At 40.8% G+C, this 23,848-nt stretch overlaps 2 protein-coding genes across 3 annotated transcripts in view; both read right to left on the reverse strand.

Moving 5' to 3' along the window:
* Window positions 1-5,253, reverse strand: part of sypb (synaptophysin b) — a 17,051-nt gene extending 11,798 nt beyond the window's left edge. The window contains exons 1-2 of the mRNA XM_005930686.3: window positions 5,144-5,253; window positions 3,789-3,854 (exon numbers count right to left, since the gene is read on the reverse strand). Of these exons, the coding sequence (XP_005930748.1) occupies window positions 3,789-3,854; window positions 5,144-5,161 (84 nt within the window). The 5' untranslated portion in view covers window positions 5,162-5,253. The remainder of the gene's footprint in view (window positions 1-3,788; window positions 3,855-5,143) is intronic.
* A 3,985-nt stretch (window positions 5,254-9,238) lies between these two features.
* On the reverse strand, window positions 9,239-23,845 carry cacna1fa (calcium channel, voltage-dependent, L type, alpha 1F subunit a). Of its 2 annotated transcripts, XM_014336243.2 has the most exons (29): window positions 23,725-23,845; window positions 23,546-23,642; window positions 23,318-23,447; window positions 23,150-23,209; window positions 22,918-23,024; window positions 22,670-22,757; window positions 21,271-21,378; window positions 21,107-21,159; window positions 20,871-21,017; window positions 19,376-19,577; window positions 19,129-19,287; window positions 18,927-19,037; window positions 18,742-18,825; window positions 17,968-17,988; window positions 17,361-17,495; window positions 17,196-17,261; window positions 16,934-17,025; window positions 15,924-16,083; window positions 14,198-14,325; window positions 13,993-14,089; window positions 13,802-13,904; window positions 13,580-13,681; window positions 13,272-13,396; window positions 12,443-12,774; window positions 12,198-12,338; window positions 11,586-11,977; window positions 11,166-11,278; window positions 10,689-11,021; window positions 9,239-10,277 (listed from the first exon to the last, which is right to left on the reverse strand). In XM_014336243.2, exons 1-29 carry the CDS (start codon window positions 23,828-23,830, stop codon window positions 10,071-10,073), a joined length of 3,999 nt encoding a protein of 1,332 aa, XP_014191729.2. In that variant the 5' UTR covers window positions 23,831-23,845; the 3' UTR covers window positions 9,239-10,070. The 2 variants fall into 2 exon arrangements, with proteins under 2 accessions (XP_014191729.2, XP_042080251.1); XM_042224317.1 differs by lacking the exons at window positions 23,318-23,447; window positions 23,725-23,845 and having other exon boundaries at window positions 23,546-23,637.
* Between the last annotated feature and the right edge of the window lie 3 nt (window positions 23,846-23,848).

Genomic DNA, 23,848 nt, shown 5'->3' on the forward strand with positions numbered 1-23,848 from the left:
GATAAAAATCTGTGGTCAGCAAACAGAATCTAAATGGAAGGCGCCTTTGGACAATTAAGCACTGCACTTTTATGGTGATAAATGAGTAGAGGGAGGCGTTGTGGAGAGGAAGGAGCGGGACAGCCAGACTGAGTAAAGAGATGGTGGCACACTGAGTGCTAGGTGCCATGGTAACACTGCTGGCAGCATCACACAGCGAGGAGGCAGAGGCTGGTTTCTACCCCTCCTGGTATGCTGAATGGTTGTCAGCAGAAGATATACAATTCTTCACACTCAGACACAAATGATCTGCTGTTCTCACACTCCCTGTCTGACTTAGTTTGCCTCCATTTCCGAAATTATTGATCCAGACATGGATAGAAGTAGCAATTGTAAATAACAGAGCATGTAGATGTTGTAGTTTTGGGACTATCCTAGTTCTAACGAAAGCAAAGGCATCTTTAACGTGTCAAAACTTGTCATTTAGTATGCAATCTATAAACTGACCCATATATGTGTAGAAAAAATACACACCAAAAGCAAAATAAACACAAGCTGTCTAAGCCTCCACCAGAGGCCCTGGAGTAATAACCACCAAGAGTGTCTGCACAGCAACCCCCCCCCGCCCCGAGCTACAACAAAATCAACAGCCTTTATTACACATTAGAGACCATGCCAAAGTGAAAAAGGCTGTTACTTCATGTTCTCACAGCCTTTATAAGCCTGCTGAGAATGAGTCAGAGCAGAAATCTGAATACAGATTAAATTCAACATCGCAGTGGCTTCATGTAGCAGCTGAGAACAGTTCCTGGGGTTCAGCTCTACATCAGCTGTATTCTGGAACTCAATGTCTTCTAACATCCATCAAATCTAGGCTGTGTCAGCACTATTCCCCAGAGACAGGGAGAGAGAGAGGATGGGGTGAGGTGGGCAAATCCACATTAGTCACACATACAGTATGCTGTTTTAATGTCACTCATGCAACAAGAATAGTGCTCACTTGCTTCTGCATGACCACAAATCCTCAACCCATATACAGGACTGTCCATTTCTAACTACTCTCATCTCTCCAGTTCAAAAGTGGGAATACTGATATGTACACAGCTGGTAAACTGCTGCTATTTCATTGATGCATGAACTGTGCTCTATAAAAGCACAAAAAAATGTTTCATTCGGCTATACAAATATACATCTTCCTGATTTCTGTTTCCAGCAAAACCTCCACTAGAATCTGGAAAAATACTTCTCATGGGTGGATCCTCTATCCCCTCTCCTAAAAAACACGGTGTTACTGGTTAGGCATGCCCATATTAATCCACAAAGAGGAGTAGATCCAGGAGCTCCTCCTCTAGCCCTGACGCTGAGGCACACAGGCCCACTGACAGATTATTCATGGGCCTTGGCCTCCTGAGCGGGCTACTGATTGGTGGTTGGCTCGCACTGACCCAGGGAGGCAGTGATGAGGTGCTGGCACACTCACACAGCTCCAGGGAAGGACTTCAGAGTCATGCAGCACACTCACGGCTCTGACTATTCTCGAGCATATCTGCAGAGCCCATTACAATGTGGAACTCTTTCAGCACTGCTCTGGCACACGCGTTCTCATCTGGGTTGTTTTAGCTGTGCTCTCAGGCTGAGGAGCAGAGGACAGGCCAGGGATTACTGCACCCATCCAAGGAGGGGCACGCCCTGCACCCTCCCAAAAATGCATTCTGACATTTCATTATGTAGGAGGAATTGAAACATTAGAGCTACATAACCTTTGGGTCATTTGTGAGCTAAGCCCTATTTTTAGATGTGCTGTTGTGATATTTTAATCATTAAATGTTCCCTAACTTTAATTTATTGATTTTCTTCCTTTGCATTTTTTGTTGTTGTTGCAGGAATTGGTGTGGTAAGAATAATGGAAAGTGGTGTGTGTGTGAGAGAGATAGTGTGTGTGCAATGCAATCTTCCACTTCTAATCAGTATATTGCAAAATAATTCAGTGAATTGTGGCTAACGGTAGCAAGATTTACTCCTTAAGGCAGGTAGTTACTGCCCTAAGTGATGATGAAAACAGCTTGACCTACAGAGATACATCAACTTAATAAAAAGAATTAAAAACCATCAGTTACTACATTATAACTGTGGCAATAAATAATATTACTTGGTCATTTCAGCTGTAAAAGTGGCATTTGCAATCACTGCTAACTGATTGGTCAAGTTATTGACCAAAACAAAACAAACCCTAAATGAAACAAATATACAAGTGAAGTAAGTTTTCAGTTCAGGATATTCAGAAATGCAATGATGAATAGGTGCTATGACTATCAGCAACCCAAGGTTTAATTATTGCTTCTAGATACCTTAATATATGTCAAAGGAAAAGCATGCTTTTTTAAATGACTATAATAATTATTGTATTATTATTATATTACAAACATGTCAGTCTGATTATTATTGCAGAGAATATTTTAGTCACTTTCGAGATCGCAGTCTGCTACAATTATGACAGCAAACCAGATGCGGCCACGGTCAGTTAGTAGCATAACCGTAAGTAGTGCCTCTGTTTCCGTCACTGAAATGCCCCCCAGCTGTGGACACAAAGGAAAACAGAAAGAAAGCGAAAAATGCAATGTAGCTGCACCACTCTCCACCCTGCAGCCTCTTCACTATGCTGCTGATGATGATGGAGGACAAACACTGTGAAAAACAACACATAACGAGAGAATGTCTGTGACTGTGTGAGCTAAAAACATTTCCAGTTAAGAGGGAAACTGTTGCCATGATGCCGTGCAACATTTTCTGCCTAAAAGCTGACTTAAAGGGTTGAGCACCTGATGGAACTACAAAGAAAATCTAAAAAGATGTCTGGCTATTTGTGAGTACAACACAACGTGTGAGGTGTCCCATATTCCACCAGCATAAACAAATAAAGGCAAATCCTTGCAATCCTCGGGTTTTCTCCCTGCATCGACGAATTAATGAATGAGTAGCTTGGTTGGAACAGGCTGCACATAAAAAATGGGTACTAAATTGCACTAGCATGAGGGCACATCCTCTGAGATGGATTTAACAAATTGTCATTATATTCCTCAGTGACACAGTGTTACTACAGAGTGATGTAATACAGCCTGCTGGTATCTCCCACTCAGGGCTGATGGGGCAAGTATTACCATAACCATAAAGAAACATGAGACTCCACAGTTTCAATCTGGAGTCTCAATGCATTACTTAATCATGTGCAATTCAGTAATTAAGAGGCCTTAGGATAAGTTTTAGGAGAAATCATTTAAAAAAAAAGTCAGACCTCCATGTAGGCCTTGGTTTTGTTGCAGTCTTCCACTCCTAATCAGTATGTTGCCAAACAATTCACTGAATTATGGCTAACAGTAGCAAGAGGTACTCAGTAATGCAGATAGTTAATGCCTAAATGACCATGAAAACGGTTCAACTTACAGAGATGTATCAATTGAACTCCTTTTGGTGATTTCAGTCATTAAAGTGGCTTGGTTCATGTTTCAGGAACAATAATAAAAGAAAATACAATTAAAAAAACGTCTGACCTCTGAGTCTTTTCCCCAAGACTCGACATGCATAGCCATCATAATGTACCATGCAGCTTTATGGCCTCTGTGTGACAGAAGGTCACAAATATGGCATCAAGGGACATGCAGGCATTATGTATCACACAAAACCATAGAAAAGCTTCAGGATTTCTTCTTTTGTAATATGATTTTATTACAATTTGTATTAAAATATTCCCTCGTTGGTGCTGTATATCATGATCACTGCCACCAATAAATGTGTAACAACAGAAAACTTACCCATTGTAGAGCTTTTATAAATCCCAGAGGTTGTTTGATTATCGTGAACTGCCCTTGGGCCACCAGCTGTCAAGACAAAAACAGCAGAAAGAAGCCCTTAATTTTAAAAACATCACGTTTTGGACTTTACTCTAGTTTTATGAACTCTGTGCCTCTCAGTCGAGCAGGCACGATGAGGCTGATTAAAAACACAAACCTCATTACTTCAGTCTCATTGCCCACAAGCCTGGCCTGCTCCTGGCACCTGCAGGTGTTTGTTATACTACGGCAACAATCTGGCAGTGAATACAGTGAGTCACCTGCCAGAGCTCACATCTTTGTGGACTTATGAGGTGATGTAGTGTAGTAATTTGTAGTATAGACTTCAAAGGCTGTGGTGTATCTGTATGTGTAAGAATGAGGCACAGAGCTGCTCCTGCAGCTTTACAATTACACAAAGCTGATTAGCGGTCTGCCGCTCTGCTGCACACTCCTCAGCAATTCTTTGACTTATTTATGAGGAAATCCCGTTTTTTAATTGACGATCGAGGCAAAAGAGGGGCTGGCGTGCAGGTGAATGCGACAAAGCAAAGAAGGCGGTGTGTCCCCGTGTGCATCAATAAATGGCCGCACCGGAATAAGCAGCAGTGATGATTTTCTCACAGGCTGCGGGGCCACTTTTATCCTCATTGTTTCTGCACAAAGCCAAACATCCATATTAAGCAGATGACGCAGGTACTGACAAAATTCCTGCTCAGAGGAGCCTGACAGCCTGATATCCGCTCGTCTCCCCGGGAAGACTTGATGGCTTTGACACAAACCATTCAGCAGTCTGAGAGATGAGCTGTTCGGGACCAGCGAAAGAGAGATGCAGGAGCCTGTGCTCCTCTTTGGCCTACTGCGGTTATACGAATACAGCGAGGGCCTTGGAAATTAATCAGGTTGTCGTTTGTTATCGTGGCAACAGCGGGCTAATTGAGACGTGGGCAAACTAAATCAATTAGGTGAATCCCCTGAGATAATAGGTATCATCGTCTCCTTCCGTAGCTAAATGTCATTCCTGCAGAAATCTCTGGACATCCTACTCATTTTTGGACACTCAGCGGGCCACTTTAAAACACACACTGCAGCATCAGCTGTGGAGAAATCTCTCATTGGATTGGACCATTTCGTGTCCCTATAAAACTGCATTTTAAAGATTAATTCCCAAATTCACATTTCGAGTCCAAGGACTCCAAAACGCATTCGATGTCTACATTTAGAATAAAATATCGCCATTAAAACGGGCGACAAAATGAAACGAGTATTAATAAATGAAACAATCGTTAGCACACGAAACAATAATGAAATAGATGATTTCCCCATCAAAGCCTTACCTGGTTTACAACATCCATCTTGGCCGCTTACTCGCTGATAAGAGGATCAGAGGGGCGGGGGGAGGGAGGCGTCTCATCCGGAACAGCCCAGGGGAGGAAGACACCCAGAAGGAAGAGCTGGAATGCGTCACGAGCTGGACGAGCGTCGTGACGTCAAAATAATTACGAGGATGTGGAGTAGAGACGAGCCGGGCACTCTATCCAATCGCGTCGTTGCTTTTATTCCGAGGGAGCAGAAACTACCCCGGGGGTGATGATGGAGAGAGGAGCGCATGGAGACTGTTCACGCTTTAGTGGAAGGAGTGGTTTAGAGGAGAACATCAAAAGGTCAATGAAGGTTTGTGAACAGATGCTAGTCATTAACAGTCAGCACGATCACCTGACATTATCAAAACAGCTGTTTGTTTGTTTTTTAATGTATATTTTCCCTTTAAAAGCCAAAACCTGCGAAGGAAGTTGGGGAAAGTTCACCGAGAGTTCTGGAAGATGAGGATGGAATCATAAATAGAGTGCTAGTGAGGCCAGGTGGGTTTGGCTCCTTGTTTTCACCAGAAATGTCTCTGAGCATTTTATTGCCAAACATCGGGAGCTGCAACTGTAGTTGCTGCTCCTGTATAATGATAATGACCTATCGTCGTTATGCAAAGTAACTGTGAAATAACCGAAATGAGATGCAAAATATTAAGATGAATATGACATCCAAAAAAGCCTTTAATCACAAAAGCAGACAAACAGTGCCTTCACAAAGTCACTGCAATTTTTGTGAAAAAAAGCAAACGTTTCCCTGTTGTCTAAAACTATGCATTAAAATGCACACTGAAAAAGTAAACTTTACGACATGTAGAGGGTTGGCGTGACAGAAGAAGAGGCTCGAGACAGGATGAGATGGAGATAAATGATCCGATTTGCGACCCCTAAAGGGAACAGATAGAGAAAGAGAAAGCTCAAAAGCAAAAGTCTGTAGGTGCTTATAATTCACACTTGTTTAAAAATATTTTTGGTCACATTCACATCAAACGGTGAAGTAAACAGCACACGGAAAATCCATTTTCACATCTTTATGTTTGAATGACTAGATGGGAAGAGGAAGTGTATGAAAGTGCTGCAAATGCCAATTCAAACCCCTTCTTTTTATTTAAAAAAATGTGATGTATTGCTGGCATGTCAAAGTTGTACTTACTTCCCACCATGTGACACCTGGGGTAGATCAAAGAGGGCCTTATTCTCTGACATATATAGTATAATACTATAACTGTGGATGCTATAACTGTGGATGCTCATATTAAAAATGTTAAGCATAGAAACGAGTAATCCCTGCTACATATCCTCCTTAGACAGCTTTCTTCTTTGTATGGTGTTAATGAGAGGAGATGTCATTAATCCAGTCATCTGGCCACCTGCTATTAAAATCTACTAATAGGAAGGGGCGTCCAATCAGAAGAAATGTTTCAAGGGAGGAGTGGAGCTAAATTCCTTGTTTTAGTCAGTAAATTAACTGAAGGGGATGCATGAAGTATAAGATATATGTAGAATAGTTTGAACGACGAGTTATGCAAAGCTACTTCGGCACAGTCCAGAAATAAAAACTGAAATTTGGAAATGCAGAAGGTAGCTTTCCTTAAAGGGTACATCATACAGGGTTTTAATGTTGCTGTGCAGAGATAATCCAACCTCTTTGTCTTGAAAGTCTTTAAGAAAGCTGTTATGTGACAAGAAACCACTTCTCCAATTGTTTGCATCAGAATGGCATGTTTAAAGATTTTAAGCCAGCCCTAAAGCTCTGGTCAGACAACCTTCTCATAGTGTTAGATGGTCGACTCGTCCTCTTTTTGCTCGTATTGTTAGATCTTAGAGGTGGGTTTGACACGACTGATTGCAAAAGCTGGAGCATATTATTTGGATTAAAGGCACCACACTCTTGTTTATATCAGTAACACACACGATCATGGAGTTCACCTTCTCAATGCTGTAGAGATAAAACTTGGCTTATGTTAGTACCATTTTAAAAGGCCACCAAAATAACATGGCCCGTTGTACCAGGCGTTCTTTGTAATTCTGGTCAGTGAATTTTTGTATTTTATTCTCCTCTTAATGTGCACTGACTTGCAGATATCTGTGTCTGTGCTTTGCACTTATATAATTTATGGATGCAGCTTTCTAATGAAGCTTGCATAACTCTCATCCGAATATGGTGACTGCTTACTCCAAAAACAGAACATAGCATTTACCAAAAGGCTAACATTTAGGCTGCCAAAACCAGGGGTGAATATGATGGTGGCTGCATCCATCTTTAATGTACAATACAATCTATTGGATGACACTGACAACAGTTAAGGCATGTCTTGAAACACATTCTGAGCATATTTTTTCAATTCAAAGACAGCTTAAGTTTTTGTATGTGGGCCAGTACTACTGTATGTCATGGTCCTGGGTACTTTGACCCAGTGTTTTGAGTTTTCCTGTGTTTTTTTTGCCATTTTTGTTTAAGCTCACTTCTTGTTTTAAAGGTTAATTCTATGTTGCATAGGGTGTTCTGTTAAGTTTTGTTTATTAGATCCCCCCCTTGTTTCTTTTCCCTCTGTCTCCCTCAGTGTATCTGTTTATTTAATTGTGAGTTCTTGTGTCCCCGTGTGTTCCCACGTCCCTCGTTATCTTTCTGTGTATTTATGCATCTCCCTCAGTTCCATGGCTGTGTTCCTCTCCCTGTGTTTCATGTTATCATTAGTATTTTCCCAGTATAGTTTTGTCTTGTTTACACTTTAAAGTTCTGATGCTGGTCTATAAAGCTCTGAATGGTTTAGGACCAAAATACATCAGTGACCTCCTGACCCAGTATGAACCTTCCAGATCCCTCAGGTCATCTGGATCCGTTTTTATTATCAGTTCCCAGAGTCAGAACCAGACACGGAGAAGCTGCATTCAGCTTTTATGCTCCATATATCTGGAACAAACTCCCAGAAAGCCTCAGATCAGCTGAAAGGCTCAGTTTATTTAAATCCAGGTTGAAGACTCACCTATTCTCAGCTGCATTTGAATAAAGCACCAAATCCGCACTGTTTTACTTTTAAGCTTACATTTCAAAACTTAAAATTTTAACTACTGGTTTTATCTACTGTTCCCTTTTTTTCTTTTTCTTTTTAAATCATGCTTTTTAATTGTTTCTGTTTTTTAATGTCTCTGTAAAGCACTTTGAATCACCTTGCTGTTGAATTGTGCTATATAAATAAACTTGCCTTGCCTTGTTTTTGCATTCAGCAAATAAAGCTGGTTTTTGAGTCCTGTTTCCGAGATTTTGCATTTGGGTCCTTCTCCTGCCTGCACACAGCCGTTTCATGACACATGTAGACTGAGATCAAAGAGCTCTATTGAGATAATACGAGGTCTTCAAGATGTGATGGATCCTGATGATTCAAGATCTTATGTAGGAGGAGAAAATTTTTAAATTCAATTCTGGATTTAACAGAGCCAGTGAAAAGAATGTCATATGGGAGAATTATGGTCAGTGTTAGTGCTGTTTAACAACTCTTCTGGAAATTTTGGAAATAAAAGCAAGATTGGAAAGGGCGCTGGATCAAGTAAAACCTTTTAAAGTATTGTCCTATTGCAGAAACCTTAAAACTGAAACGGAAAATTTACCGTGAGAATTCGTCACGATGAAGGTATCATTCCCGCTGTGATTCAAAGCCTTTAATAAGGAATACTTAACCAACCTTAACACATCCTGTAGTTACATTGCTATAAGCCTTGGATACAAAAAAAACCCTCCCATGATAAGCTCCTGTCTTCTCCTTGCTTTCACTCTCTGTGTATTTCATAGACACTGTGACTCTCTGTGACATAGACTCTCTCAGGGTTTTGCTTTTTTCGTAATCCAATCTATATATTTTTATTTCCCGTCCCTTTCCAAATACTAGCAGCTAACCTGAATAAAACAGTAACGCAGGCTCTGATCAAGAGCACAGACAGAAAAAGGAAATGTAAAACGGTAAAGCTGTACCTAAACAAACCAAAGTAAAAGCTTTCTACTTGACACAAAATGGATTTTACACAGATACTTGATGTGCTACTACAATAGCACCGAATAACAAGCATCCATGGCTCATAGCTTTGCATGTTTCTTTTCTTTAAAAGGGGAAGTGAAACCCAGATGTTACCCATCTGCCGGTCCATTAATGTCTGATTATATAATTCGCTGCTTTAATTTTGTTGTGGGTTTTCAGTATGTGCTTTTAAACAAATACAAAGAGCCTTTGAGACCGTGTGCAACGTTTGGAACGATATCCCATCTGCAAAACAAAAATTAACGAATGTTTGAGAAAACATTTTATTTTATTTGTGCACAGTGGATAGCCACCCAAACGTTCAGTCACAATGAATCCAAAACATAATTTGGACATTTCCGCCACAAGTTTGCATCGTGCATCTTAGAGGATATTCATTATATTTAAATATTTCTCTAAAGAAGCTAATGCTGTTGGAAACTCACAGTCTTACTCAGTTGTATCAAGAGTAAAGAAAAGTATTTGATCTACATGTGTAGATTTAAAACATTCTTATTTCAGAGTCTAGTTTCCCTGATTGTAGCTGAACACACGTGTATAAGGTGACCACAGTTCAAGTAGGGTACAAAACGAGAGCACAATGCAGAAAATGAACTTGCGTCCTGCTGACTCTTCTGCTGCAATCAAAATTTTTGTCACAAATTGACACGTACACTTAAAATCAAAGTGTGTTTTTGGCATTCACAAACAAAAGCACATCATACCCAACATGATAGAAATCTCATATGTGGGATGTTTCTTTTTGTTTTCAAAAGAGATTCAAACACACACACACACACAAGATTTTCTTCTCCCCTTTTTTTTTTAAGAAAAAACAAACTTCACATCTCAGTTTCTCACACATTTCTCTTACAGTTCAGCTGATCTCAGTAAGAAATCACACAGTTCATTTCATCAGCCAGCTCTTCCTCAAATCGAGAAATCGACTGAGTGGCTCCACGCGCTATCAAGTCAGCAGCTGCGCTCTCCATTTCATCCAGGCTCATGCGGCAAGCTTCAGCAATCTCCCGCTTAGCAAAGTTCACAAACTTCGGGTCCCTTGCATAGACACCGAGACCCTCAGAGATCAAGATCTGTGGTTGGTGACAGAAAGAGTAAAGAAGCAATCATTTAAGACAGGTTCGTGCTGTCAGCTGCTCATGTCCAATCTAAAGTTGAGCAAATATTCAAATAAATGAGCAGGATTACATTTCAGGGAGGCGATAGTGCAAAGAGTTGCTTTAGTCATTCATCCTGTTCATGGTTAGATCTGTTCCTAAAAGGATTTTTAATATGATGGATAACAGTTTTGCCATCCTTTTTACTGGGCAAGAATATCCCCATGAGGTTTCAAAAGTTCCAATCAGTCAAAACAGGTGAATATCAGCCTTAAAGTCTCACTAAATCAAGTTACAAAGGGTCACGGGAATTTAAAATACACCAAGTTCTACATAATAGTGGGTGTAGGAGGTTTCACCTTTACGAAAATCTCAAAAACTACTTACCGACTCCACCAGACTGTCCGCGCTGCCTTTGCTTATGAAGCCCTGGTTCACAGGGGGTGGCATTCTTACACTGGTGAACGTCCTGGTTTGACCGGGGTACCAGCCGGGGCGCCTTCCTGCAGGAAGGCTGGCAGAACCGTCATTCCACAGCGGTTGACTGCCACCTGTGGCTTCATCCATCAAGATCATAGGAGTGTAGATGAGCTTGCCCTTGCGTGCCGATGGGGCAATTATTCCTGGAACAGGAGTGGCACCAGCTGCTGCCGTGTTCGCCCAGGAGGTGGACGACATGGAGGACACACTGCTGGGCCGGGACTCCAGGCTGTGCTGGTTCTGACAGAGGAGAGCAAAAGTAGAGCCAGTAAATCCAGATCAGAGAGGCTGCTCTCTTGTCATTTATTCATATCTTTATGAGTTTAAGCTAGAAATGAGTAGGAAAACTAGCAGGCTGAGTGTGTATGCGTGTCACTGTTTTACCTGCAAACGTGATCTAGTTGGAGATGTGTGGCCTTGATAGATTCCTGGGATGGGGAGGTTATCTACGCTGCTCTGTGGTCTCAGACACTGGAAATTAAAGGCGGGTTTATGACCTGAAACAGAAAGCAGGAAGATATTAGAAAAATGACCTGAGTGCAAGACTAGCACCGTGTGTGGAGAGAGTTTGTATTAGCAGGCATCAGTTATAGTTCACATGCCCAATAAAACCCCTCAGAAAAGTTCCGTTTATAAAGTAAAATAAGAGTAATATTTGATAAATTCACTTGACAGATTATTTAAACACCAAAAACATTATCATTATATTTGAATTTTAAATTTCTTCTGATTGGCAACGTCCAAAAATATACAACCACCTCTGTCTATCAGTACTCTTGAAGAATGGAAGAGAAGAAGGAAAACCTTTTGGAATAGCAGGAAGTAACCTTCTCCTAACAAACTGGGCACCGCTGTTCTCATTGGTAGTGTAGCCGTTTCCAGTGTAATCGATGCTGCTGCCGTTTTCATGGCCGCCACTCATTGTGCTTCCGTTCCCGTTGGCGGTCATGACGCCGTTTCCATTCTCACTGTATCTTGGATATCCATTCTCATTATATTCATTTGTGGTGTAGGGAGTGGGACTCGTGGCAGCACTCCCTCCATTCATGTTGATGTCAGTGTAATCATTGCTGACGAAGCCACTGGTACCATTAGAGTCATACGGTATTTCGCCAAGGCTGCTGCCTCTTTCCAGACTCTGGCCATTGTAGCCTGCATCAGTTGGTACTGGGGAAACAGCCTCTGGATACATATACCTGCACGACCAAAGAGTAAAAGTGCTAATTAGTGAGCTCTAGAGGTGCTGGTGGGTTGAATCCTCTACCCCAGTCTTGTTTCCAGTCTTAATGCTAGGCTGTTCAATCTTGTCTTCAGTTGTTTGGTTTTTTTAATCCATCTATTTCCCAAATTGTTTTATTTTAATGAATAACCTAATAAACCTACATCTATCGCTTGACCTTCTTGATTATTCCTTACCGGTCTACTGATGCCAGACTTGCAGCATCTCCTTCACTCAAGTACACCTGCTCGGATACTTCCTCTGTAGCTTTGACTTCTTCAACTAAAATCTCAGGTGGAGGTGGAGGAGGAAGAGGCGATTCACTGATGGAGTCCGCCCTGTTTGTTAAGAGTACAAGTAAGTTAGAAAACTCCTTGGTATAAAATAGAAGGAATACGTGTGAGTACCAATGTGAGAATTCACGTATGACGCAGTAACGTACCTCACTGGGAGGTGTTCTGACCTCACAGGCTGCTCTGTTACCACGCTGACACCTGCCAGCTCTGATCCCGGCCTCTGGTGTTCCTTCAAGCCCGTCACCTGCTCCGTGATCACACCTCCGTTGGAGATCTTGGGCTCTGGTTCCATGATCAAAGTCGTCTGCTCTACCAGCGTGTCCAGAGGCGGCATCGGTGTGCTGGAGGGAGTGGGGGTTGCTGACGTTTCATGCCCACTCTCGAATATGTCATCGCCTCCACCTTCCTCGTCCTCCAGATCAGAAGCCATTGCCAGACGCATCTCTGGAGCCAGATCCTGCAGTGTCCGCAGCCCTTGCTACAAACATATCCATAAACTGAAGTCAGCCTACATTCAAAAATGAGTTTAATGCAAAGTTAAGCACCTGAAGATGGATGAAAAGATTTTTTATTTTTATAATTATTAATTTTTTATTATAAAAAGGTATATTTGATCGTAAGTTGAACTTAACCTTTCAAATCTCAGTTTAAGACTCGCATGAAAAAGATGATTTTAACTCGGAAAGCAAACATGGTTCAAGATGCAATTAAAATGTATGTGCATGAGTTTTTGTATTTTACATTTTTTATTCTTTTACTTTGAGCATTTAGGTTATTTCCTTTTATTTTCTGTCAGTTGCCTGTTGGACTTCTGCCTCTCTGAAATAAAGATTTGTTTTGTTTATTACTCCTCTTTTAGGTCAGCATTTGGGTCCACATTCACACACAGACATGACCGTATGATTTTATTTTGCATCGAGTCAATGACAAAGTTGTGTCAAACATGGGATCTTTGAGTTGGATAGTTTATGTTACCTGTAGAGAAGCTGCTTTGTCCTTCCTTTTGGATTTCCTCTCCCTTTCTTTTCTTTTCCGGAATTTTTTAAAGTAGTCTTGAATCAAGAAGCTGGCATAAACCTTTCCACAAGTCACCTCATCTCCTGAGAGAAGGTAATGTTACACAAACATTACTTTGGATTATAAGACTTATATGAATAAATGTACATATTTGGCATCATCAGGTACACAATATGAAAGAAAAGAGGCTTGATTTAATATTCAGTGTGTTTTAGGTTTTCTTTGCTTTTCATTATGTTGGAAAGCAGTGCAATTTTTTGGTATACCTCTAGGGGGAGGAATGACTTCATCAATGAGTTTGGGTTTAGTGCGCTTCCAGAGCTTCTTGATAATCACCTTCAGCTCTTCATTCTGCTGGTCGATGGGACCTGAGTGGGACACAAACAACAGACCCTTTAATATAAACAGCACTATCATTAAAAGAGTGAGGTAATCTCATACACAAATAATGAGCTTCTGTGTTTTTGTTTATATGCAGCAGGTCAAACCTTCAGTCTTGATCTTCAGTGAGGTTCGCACGAGAGCAAACAGAGTAGCGTTGAAGGTGACTGTGCCATCAGGATGCAGGGGAACATTCATGGCAACCAGTCTCTGCAAAGACAAGTTGAGGCAGAAGGAGTCAGATGCGTGTCTTTAGTTTGTTCATGAAATCCGCAGGAGCAAATGTGTTTTTGCTCACTTTGCAAGCAACACGATGAGGACATAATTTTCCGAAACCAAGAGGCGGCTGAATCCTGCGCAGCATAGTGACGACATCGATGTGCTTTATACGACCGCTGTAGGAAAGAGATGGACGCAGAGCTGGTGAGACAGATGTAAGATAAAGTATGCAAGGACAGAAAAAATGCACAAGTTGTGGAGAATGATACTAAAATGATTCTCACGTGGCCTCTGGATCATAGTCAGACCAAACTCTCTTAAACTCATCCAGATGGTGAGTGCCGAGTACGGTCCAGTCTCTTGTCAGATATTCAAAGTTGTCCATGATGACAGCAATGAACAAGTTGATAATCTGAGAGAGAAAGATAACAGCATGTGTTTTACATAAATAAATCTATTATTGAAACATTTTAAGTAAATTTAGCAAATAAAAGTAGTGAGATTACATTTTGAATTATTGTTGCTTCTAAATTTTGTATAAAGTCACAACAGGCAAGTCAGGCCACTACAGTTCTGTGAACATATTAAAAAACCCAACAGCACACAGAGGTCCTGATCTACATTAGCTGCCAGGAGGGTCTTTGTGGGTTTCTGCTAGAGGCCGAAAACCACATACGGATTGATTTTTGTCAGCTGTCCACAAAGGAAGAAAACATAAAGAAGGACAAATGAACAGGAAAAACTGTAACCCTGCTATAAATCAAACCGCCTAAACCAGGGGCAGGGGAACTCCAGGCCACAAGGGCCAGTGTCCTGCAGGTTTTAGATGTTTCCTTGATCCAACACAGCTGATTAATATGGCTAAATTACCTCCTCCACATGCCTTGACATTTTCCAGAGGCCTGGTAATGAAATAATCATTTGATTCAGGTGTGTTGACCCAGGGTGAGATCTAAAACCTGCAGGACACCGGCCTTCGAGGCCTGGAGTTGGACACCCATGGCCTAAGCTGAGAAAACTGTCCATGGAACAGTGGAAGAGATTAAAGGCCAACGTCTGTCATATGTAAATATTATAAATCACATGGATTACATTGGGTTCCATAGCAAGATTGAAATTGTCTATGTATTGGATGATTACTTTTGATATTGTAACATTTCAGTGAAAGTTCCTGGTGGACTAGGGTTATATTTTAGGTCAGGGGTAGGAAACTCCAGGCCTCAAGAGCCGGTGTCCTGCAGGTTTTAGATATCATCCTGGGTCAACACACCTGAATCAAATGATTAGTTCATTACCAGACCTCTGGAAAATGTCAAGGCATGTGGAGGAGGTAATTTAGCCATTTTAAATCAACTGTGTTGGATCAAGGACACATCTAAAACCTTCAGGACACTGGCTCTCGAGGCCTGGAGTTCCCTGCCCCTGTCTGAATCACATATGATACTGCTGATAATTCTAAGCAGGTAATCTGGAACAGATTATACTCTGCTGTATTTTCTGCGGTTTTTACCATTTCCACTGCAGGAACGCAGCAACTTGATAGAGTACGAGATCCTACGTGGACCCTCCTCTGCCTGCTCTCTAGGGCAAACGCCACCTTCTTTCGACACATTTAATGTTTAAAAATAGCACTATGGTCAAAGTACTGTTACCAAAATATTTGTGCCCTTTTAAATCGGGATTTTGTGGTTTGAGTGTGCTGCCTGGATTAATAAAATCCGTGGATGGGAGTTGTCTGATGAGCTGGGAATTGGAGAAGACAGGGTAAGCTTTTAAACCTGCTAGTACGCTGCAGCTGTAATACTATGCTGTCTGCTTTCATCTAACTTTGATTCCTTCTGACCTGATATTCTATAAAACACGAGTTAGAATTAATTATACCTACATTTCTTTTAGAGACAGGAGGTAGAGTGTTTAGTTATATCAAAAGAAAGGACATGTTTCACCACAAACAAGATGAACGAAGGGATTTTAAAAAAATGATCCCTAATTTTCGGTGGCTTTGCTTACCAGGTAAGCACATAGCATGAAGAAGCTGATGAAGTAAAGGTAGGCCAAGTTGCTACCGCAGGTGAACTCTTCACCAGGTTCAACGTCAGCTTCTGGGTCACAGCGTCTGCCAGGCAAAGCTGCCAACATGATCTCTTGCCACTGCTCTCCAGTGGCACACCTACAAGGAAAAACAGCAGCATTATCACTGTTCCTTTACACTGTTTTAGACCTTCTAGATGTTAGAAAAGATGCACGAAAGTTTCACACTAGAAGCACTTTTTGTTTGAGGAAAAAGTCGTGTTAATGCAGCACAGTAACTTCTGATTCTGAGTACGACTATAATAAAGAAATGTATTATCAGAAGAGAGAAGAAAGCCATGGACTGTAGATAAACGATGGACATAGCTTCCATGCCATCACCAGTTGTTTCTTAGACTGTGCATTTTGAAGCTTCGGCATTTATGTTTTGTCTGCAAAAACAAAGATATAAAATACGGATGACTCAGCTTTCAGGTCTGAAAAGTAAAGCTGTCTTTGAAGTGCGTTAAATGTGCATTCTTGCTAATGAGCAGCAGGGGGCGATACCTCTGTTTGCACAAAGAAACTGCCCCGTATTAGTTAGAAAACAGGATGTTCATCATGTAAATTATGATCCTCATTAAAGTCAAAAAGAAAGATAAAGTAAGACACATTGTGTCACATTTTTATTTTTTATTTAAAGTGCTCCAGAAGGCACCTATACAACAAGCAGTGCTGAGAGGTTCAGTCCACCGATCCAGTGGTTACTGAAGGTGGTAAGCCTTAACACAAAACACTTTTTAAGAGGCCCCCTTAAGAGTCTTTATGAAGGAGGACATTAGTTTCATTGCCAAAAACAGTTTTCATTACAAGGCTGTAACTATTAACATTAATTTAATATCTCTGGTAGCCGGCCTCCAGTGGCCATTGGATGAAGTAAAGCTTCATTTTTCAACAATTCAGCTTTGTCCCTTTAATTTTGCCCCTTCCTGGGGGCTAAAAAGACTCACCTAAAAAGTACCAGAACAGCCATAAAGAAAGTCTGGAAGTTGCAGTTTCTGTTGATGTGTGTGTCCTCATCAACAGCCACCTTCCCAAACATCTACAAGAGAAAAAAAAAACCAGAGACTTTTTATTATTATAGATTTATAAACTGGGATGCAGCCCGTATGATGTAATGGTAATGTTTTGTTTATCATCGGATACCTGTTTGATTAATTGCAATGAGTGGAACAGGCAAAATTTAAACCTACGTTCATAACAAAGACTCACCTGCATGCCGATCACAGCATAGATAAAGAAGATCATGGCAATGAGGAGGCCGACGTAAGGTAAAGCCTGAGCAGATAAAAGTCGAGAGCAAAGTTACATAAAAGTTGTCTACAGGTGTCACAAGAAATTGTTTAATCCTTTTGTTATTTCTGTGCTGCTACTGACCTGGAGGGACTTGACAAAAGTCCAGAGAAGAGTCCGAATGCCTTCTCCTTTACTGAGGAGTTTGACCAACCTCAAGACTCGGAAAAGACGGAAAAATGTGATGGACACTTTTCCACTTTCACCTTTCCCGGGACCCTAGAAAGAATAACGGCAGACAGAAATAGTTAAATATCTGAGACTGAAAAAGCAAATATGTCATCAGGAGTGTGAAACGTGTCCTGAAGGCCAGGACGGTTTATGTAAACGGTTAATTCTGGCCTGCTTGAAGCGCTTGTCAAGTGTAAAGACTGAAGATAAGAGCACCGTTTTTGGACTTTTCACAAGCCATTTGGATTGGAAATCCTTATTAAGGTGAATGTTCAAACTATTGATTTCCTCCAATCCAGAAGAGTTTCAAGGCTTTCTTCCTGACAAAGGCGTTACCCAAACCCTGAGATATCACAGAGAAATGCAGCCAAGGAGCAGCACAGAAGTGTTTAAGTTATGAGTAGAAAAGCTGAGACATGTTGTTCAAGTTGCACTTATTTTTCTCAAGGTTATTAGCTTTTGTCCACCCAAAGTGTATTGCAGAAGAATTAAAGGGAGTACTTCAGAATTCAGCTCTTACCTCACCATGACCACCTCCGCCCTGCATCGTTTTGCATGTGGTGAACAACAGGCAGGCGATACCATGCAGGAGAAAAGAAATTAAAGCACAAATGATTTCATTTTCAGAGTAATACATATTTCAAGCCATGTAGAATTTCTTCCTCAAAAAATTGTAGAAAGGTTTATTTTATTATTTTTCATCGTGTAGTTCTTAATCATTTGTTTAGTTTATTGTTTACAAAAGTGCAGCTGACAGCCCTGATGGCAGTAATCGTTTTCCTGCTCACATCTGAATTATCTTCTGATTTTATTCCTACATAATAGCACCATAATAACCGACACCAAGCTGCTGAGATCCCTTTTAGCTCCTGCAGCTAAATACCAGCAAATCTTCAGGATATTAAAAGGAAAGTTTCATCAAAATTGCACAGAAAATACTGTGACTGGCGTCACCCAGTGTGTTAACTGCTCACCTCGCCCGAATTGAGGTGAGCGATTGCTCACTGGATATTTTTTCTGTTTTAGATCATTCTCTGTAAACCTAGAGATGTTTGTGTGGGGAAATCCCAGTTCTCCACCAACAACCATGCCTTGTTCAAAGTCATTTAAATCACCTTTCTTCCCCAATCTGATGCTCTTTCTGAATTTCAACAGGTTATCTTGACTATCTCGAAATGCCTAATTTGACTCATTTATTGCATGACTAATTGTTGGCGTGTGATTGGCTGATTAGATATTTGGGTAGATAAGGAAGGTAGCTGGTGATATTTTGTTGCTGTGTGAACAAACTTACGCTGAATTCAGAGACTGCAATGTCCAACACACTTCCCACGACGATAAGTGCATCAAATGAATTCCAAGGATCGATGAAATAGTGCTGCAGAGATTAAACAAGCAAAGTGAGAGTCATCGAGACAGCAGACAGTGAGTGGAGTTGTGCCAGATATCATTGTCTGATGAAAAAGAGTGAAACCTTACATGTGCCCGCAGAGCCATTAGCTTGATAATCATCTCTATAGTGAAAACCACAGTGAAGATCATGTTGAGGATGTCCATAATGGAGGTGAATAGTTTTGACTGCTCATAATGCTGAGAGGAAAAACAACAAAAAAAATTCACATCACAGCCCTGAATCAATATTTTAGTATTTTATCTGAGTGAAAACTGACTGACATTGTACCTGAACAGCCAGAGTAAGGGTGTTTCCCAGAATCAGTACAAACATGACGTACTCAAACTGGCTGGAGTTGATGATTTTCCAGAATTTGAGCTGGGATGGGTTTTTGGGAATGTAAATCTTAATTGGTTGAGCTTTCAATGCATAATACACGCACTGACGCTGTGAGGAGGGAGAGGATAGAAATGATTGCGTCTGAAAGAATGCTATTACACTGAAGTCAAAACTACAGTTTTTAACGATAACTAACCTGATTTTTATTGAGTTCGCAGTTTTTGAACTCAGCCTCTCCTTGCTCTCGAAATGTAATGATGACAAAACCCACAAATATGTTCATCATGAAGAAGGCGATGATGATGATGTAGATGATGAAAAAGATGGAGATTTCTACTCTGTAGTTGTAAATGGGGCCTCGATTTATGGCGTTGGCATCGACGGCCCGGTACAGAAGCCTTTAGGCAAAAATAAAACAAAAGAGACAAAGCGAGTGACACACAGGATTCCTGATACATTGAGTCATTTAATCATTGATATAAGATTCCTAAACTCATGTTATTATTTGGAAATTCCATTAAAAAAGCCATGAAAATGTGATATAGTTTCATGTATGTATTTCCTCTCTGTGCCGTCACAAACGAGCATGTCATTTCAGTAGCAATATCTTTACATAAGTAATAAAGAATAATCTCATAAGGCAGGCTGTAAAACAACGGTCCCAGTGATATTGTAGCGTAGCCCTCAGACACACAAGAAACACAGTATTTCTGTTGTCTGCTTAAAATGGGGCAGTTCAAGCTTTGGCATAGCCACCCAATCATGAAATGTCAATTCAAATTCTATATTCATCATTATTTGTGTGATGTGTGAACAATTTATGAAACAAATAATTGCTTGGTGAATATTTAGATGGATATATTTAGAGAACAATGAAATCAGGTCTACAGTCACAATGACAAGTTTTTGGCAGCGACACATTTTGTGTTTCATATACTTTCCTATTTTAACTTTGATTATTTTTTATTGTTGAGCACAGATGTTTGATGTGATTAAGATATGGACATTTTAATTTAATGATCTTTGAGCCTCTTACGTCTCATTTTTGCCTTGTGAAAAGTGCTATATCATGCTGGAAATTTAACAGATTGCCACCAAACTGCTTCTGGATCATTAAAAGCTGGTCTTTGAGTACATGGTAAGTATGGGCAGTGCTTAAAAAGCAGAGAGACAAACAGAACCCCAAAAACTGTGATCAATTTTGAGCACTTTTAAGGCAGGACTGGATTTTGATTAGTCTAAATATTGAGTCTTTGCATGGCTTTAATTTATTGACCAATAAAAGTCTTGATGTCATGATGCTTCTTCACTGTTTCATGGAAACATGTCTTGGAGCAGCTGTGACCATATAATTCTCTCTGGGGTTAATAAAATATTCTTATTCCGATTCTAAAAATAATCTAAACAAAAAGTGAAGCAGCAAAGTGTATGAAACATAAACGTTTGTGCCACTGATAAAACTTTAAGCCATGACTGTAGTGCTCTGAAGGCCGTTTTCACTTCATCTTCAGCTAAAAATAGTCCCTACAACTGCTCTGTTACTTCCTGTTTTAGCAATATTTTCCAAAATAAAGAAAATAACAAAATGCTAAGTTGTTCAATAAACTTCTAAGAAATAAACTGAAGCTCCCAAGGAATGACACAGATAGTTTAGAGAGGTAATGGACTTAAAATGTAGAATTAATACTCACTGCGGCCAACCTTCAAATGTTGACACAGTGAATAAAGCCAACATTCCCATTAGCACATTATCAAAGTTGAAATCGCTGTTCTCCCAGATGCGTTCCCTGACCATGGGGTGATTCATATCTCCATCCTTATACACCACAAATGTGCCTCTAAAATTAGATGCATGCACATCTTTCAATAAACAGCGTGATAAGAAATTGTCAAGAGCTTTATGTCGTGTGAAAAAGAACCCACTGACTTGCACTCATCTGGAGTGTGTCTGGCTTCGTCAGTGCAGCTGTAGAATCTGCCCTATAACAGCAAACACAGAGAAGTTACACCGTTACAAACACTCACTCGACACACTCTATATATCTGCTGAGGGTGTTAAAATCTTATCATGCTGAAAGTGTGAACATGAACCTTGAAAAGCTGCACTCCAATACACGCAAACATGAACTGGAGGAGGGTTGTGACAATTAAGATGTTACCGATGGTGCGGATCGCCACAAACACGCACTGCACCACATTCTGTGAACATATAAACAGCAAAAACGATGTGACTAAAAGGCACCATGTTACACTTTTGTATGTACACTGAATAAACTGTACAGTACAAACAACAATATTGTCACAGTTGCTGCAGATTTGTCAGCTGCACATCCAAAGGTGCTCTGTTAGACTGAGAGCTGTTGACTGTGGAGGCCATTTGAGTTCAGTGAACTCATTGGCACGCTCAAGAAACCAGCTTGGCAATTCGAGCTTTGTGACATGGTGTGTTATCCTGCTCGAATTAGCCACTAGAAGACAGAAGACCACAATGTGGTCATTAAGGGATGGACATGATCAGAAACAAAATGCTGGTAGGCTGTGGCGTTTAAAGGATCCTCAGTTGCTACAAAGGGACCAAAAAGAATATCCCCCACACCTATACATCACCACCAGCAGCCTGAACCGTTGACACAAGAGACAATGGATCTATGCCTTCATGTTGTTTACACCTAATTCTGACCCCACCACTCAAAAGTCACAATCTTACAATCTTCTGTTATCCATTTTTGATGAGTTTGTGTGAATTATAATCTCAGTTTCCTGTTCTTAGCTGGCAGGAGTGGTAGCTTGGATGGTCCTCTGCTGCTGTAGCCCATCTGCTTCAAGGCTTGATGTGCTGACATGATCTTCTGCATACCTTGTTTGTAACAAGTGGCTATTTGAATTTCCTGTTGTCTTCCTATTAGCTGGAAGCTGTCTGGCCATCCTCCTCTGACCTCTGACATCAACAAGACATTTTCAGCCAAAGAACTGCTACTCACTGGCCCCGTATTTTGGACCATCCTCACTGAACCCCAGAGATGAATCCCAGTCTATGAGCACCTTCTGAAATACTCAGACCAGCCTGTCTAACACCAACAATCATGTCATGTTCAAAGTAAATTCAATTTCCTTTCTTCTTCTGATGCTTAGTTGGAACTTTGGCAGTTTCTCTTCACCATGTCTACACTCCTAAATTAGTGTTTGCCATGTGAATGGCTGATTAGATATTTGTGTTAAGTGATCAGTGAGTTTACATGACACTGATTAAGTGTGACATGACATGAAAAGGAGGAGCTGAGGTCCAAGCGGCTTGCAGATGCAGCAGGCTGAACGGTGCACCCTTTATGAGATTTGCTAATTGGATACATAGAAGGGTATCAGCTGAGCCATCAGCCAATGTAGGTAGGCAGCTGTTATCAGCTTGGAGACCAAGCTTTACTTGGTGCGCTGTCTGAAATAATGCTTAAATGAATATAGGAATGAAACTAGATAGAATATAGCTGTTTACCTTTAATCCCTTGGCTCTGTTAATGGCTCGAAGAGGCCTGAGCACTCGAAGCACTCGGAGAATCTTCACCACAGAGATGGCACTTGAGCTGGAAGAAACAAGGAAAAGAGATTAGAAAAGAAAAGTTTGAGCTCATAAATTAAAAAAAGTTATCCTCAAATCTCTTCTCTTTGCTACAACTGCTCCTGATCTTTCTGCCAGAACCCGACAGAAGAACCACAGCTTGCGTTTCACGTGCATCTACTCACTGCAGAAAGAAGGACGTGAGTGACACACTGACAACCAGCAGGTCAAGAAGGTTGAAGGCATTTCTACAGAAGGAGCCAGTGTGCAGAAAAGCTCCATAAACAGTCATCTAAACATGAGTGAGAGGGTGAAGAAACAAAGTCAGAAACTCATTGCACTGCCATGTACTTCTGAGGTTTGCTAGTGCATAATTTTCTATTAGATTTGGTTCTTTACAGCCACTGCAGCTGTTACCTTAAGTACGATCTCCACAGTGAAAACTGAAGTGAATACATAATCAGCATATCCCAGCACCTGAGGAAGACAGAAGCTAAATCAGTTCTCAGTCTAATGAAGATAATATTATGAGTCAGTAAACATGTAGGGAATATGACAGGAAAAGCGAGTGAAGCTTGGCCTTACAGTGTTCCTGAATGAGTGGGATTTAATGGGATCCTCAGCAGCCAGTGAAATACTACTGAGGATGATGAAGATGAGGATGAAGTTGGTGAAGTAGGGGTGATGGATGAGGTTGTGGCAGGCGACTCGTAAACTGAAGAATGGAAAATGGGAAGGAAATCACGTGCACTGCACTGGTATTAGATTGTATCCCTTCAATCATTTCTCTGGTTCATGATTATTTAAAATTACCAGTTTTTCTTTCCGAGAATGAAGAAGGAGCTTCCATCGGGTATTGGTACAATCTTTTCTTTGGGTCCGGAGAAATCGGGCTTCAGAGGAGCCACTCCTACAATAAGGACACACTTATAATCACTGTCGGTCAAGATAGTTAATATCTCTCTGTTGGGTGTAATGTCGATCAAACTCACCCTCCAGGCCTTCGATGACTCTCAGCTCCTCATTTTCCTGCCAGTCGTCATCTTCGTTCTGCTCCCGAGACAAAATATCAGCGGTTACTTCGCTTTCTATAAACATTCAATATAATATATAAAA

The sequence above is a fragment of the Haplochromis burtoni genome, unplaced genomic scaffold (assembly GCF_018398535.1).
Source record: "Haplochromis burtoni strain Fernald_Lab_line unplaced genomic scaffold, NCSU_Asbu1 Contig_134, whole genome shotgun sequence".
NCBI lineage: Eukaryota > Metazoa > Chordata > Actinopteri > Cichliformes > Cichlidae > Haplochromis > Haplochromis burtoni.

Excerpts from the sequence above, each read along its gene's own strand:
- cacna1fa (XM_014336243.2), bottom strand. The coding sequence starts at position 23,830 with ATGTTTATAGAAAGCGAAGTAACCGCTGATATTTTGTCTCGGGAGCAG. Across the intron at positions 19,038-19,128 it reads CCCTTACTCTGGCTGTTCAG|CATTATGAGCAGTCAAAACT; the intron begins GTACAATGTCAG and ends TTTTCCTCTCAG. Across the intron at positions 12,775-13,271 it reads ACAAAGCAGCTTCTCTACAG|CAAGGGCTGCGGACACTGCA; the intron begins GTAACATAAACT and ends ATATGTTTGTAG.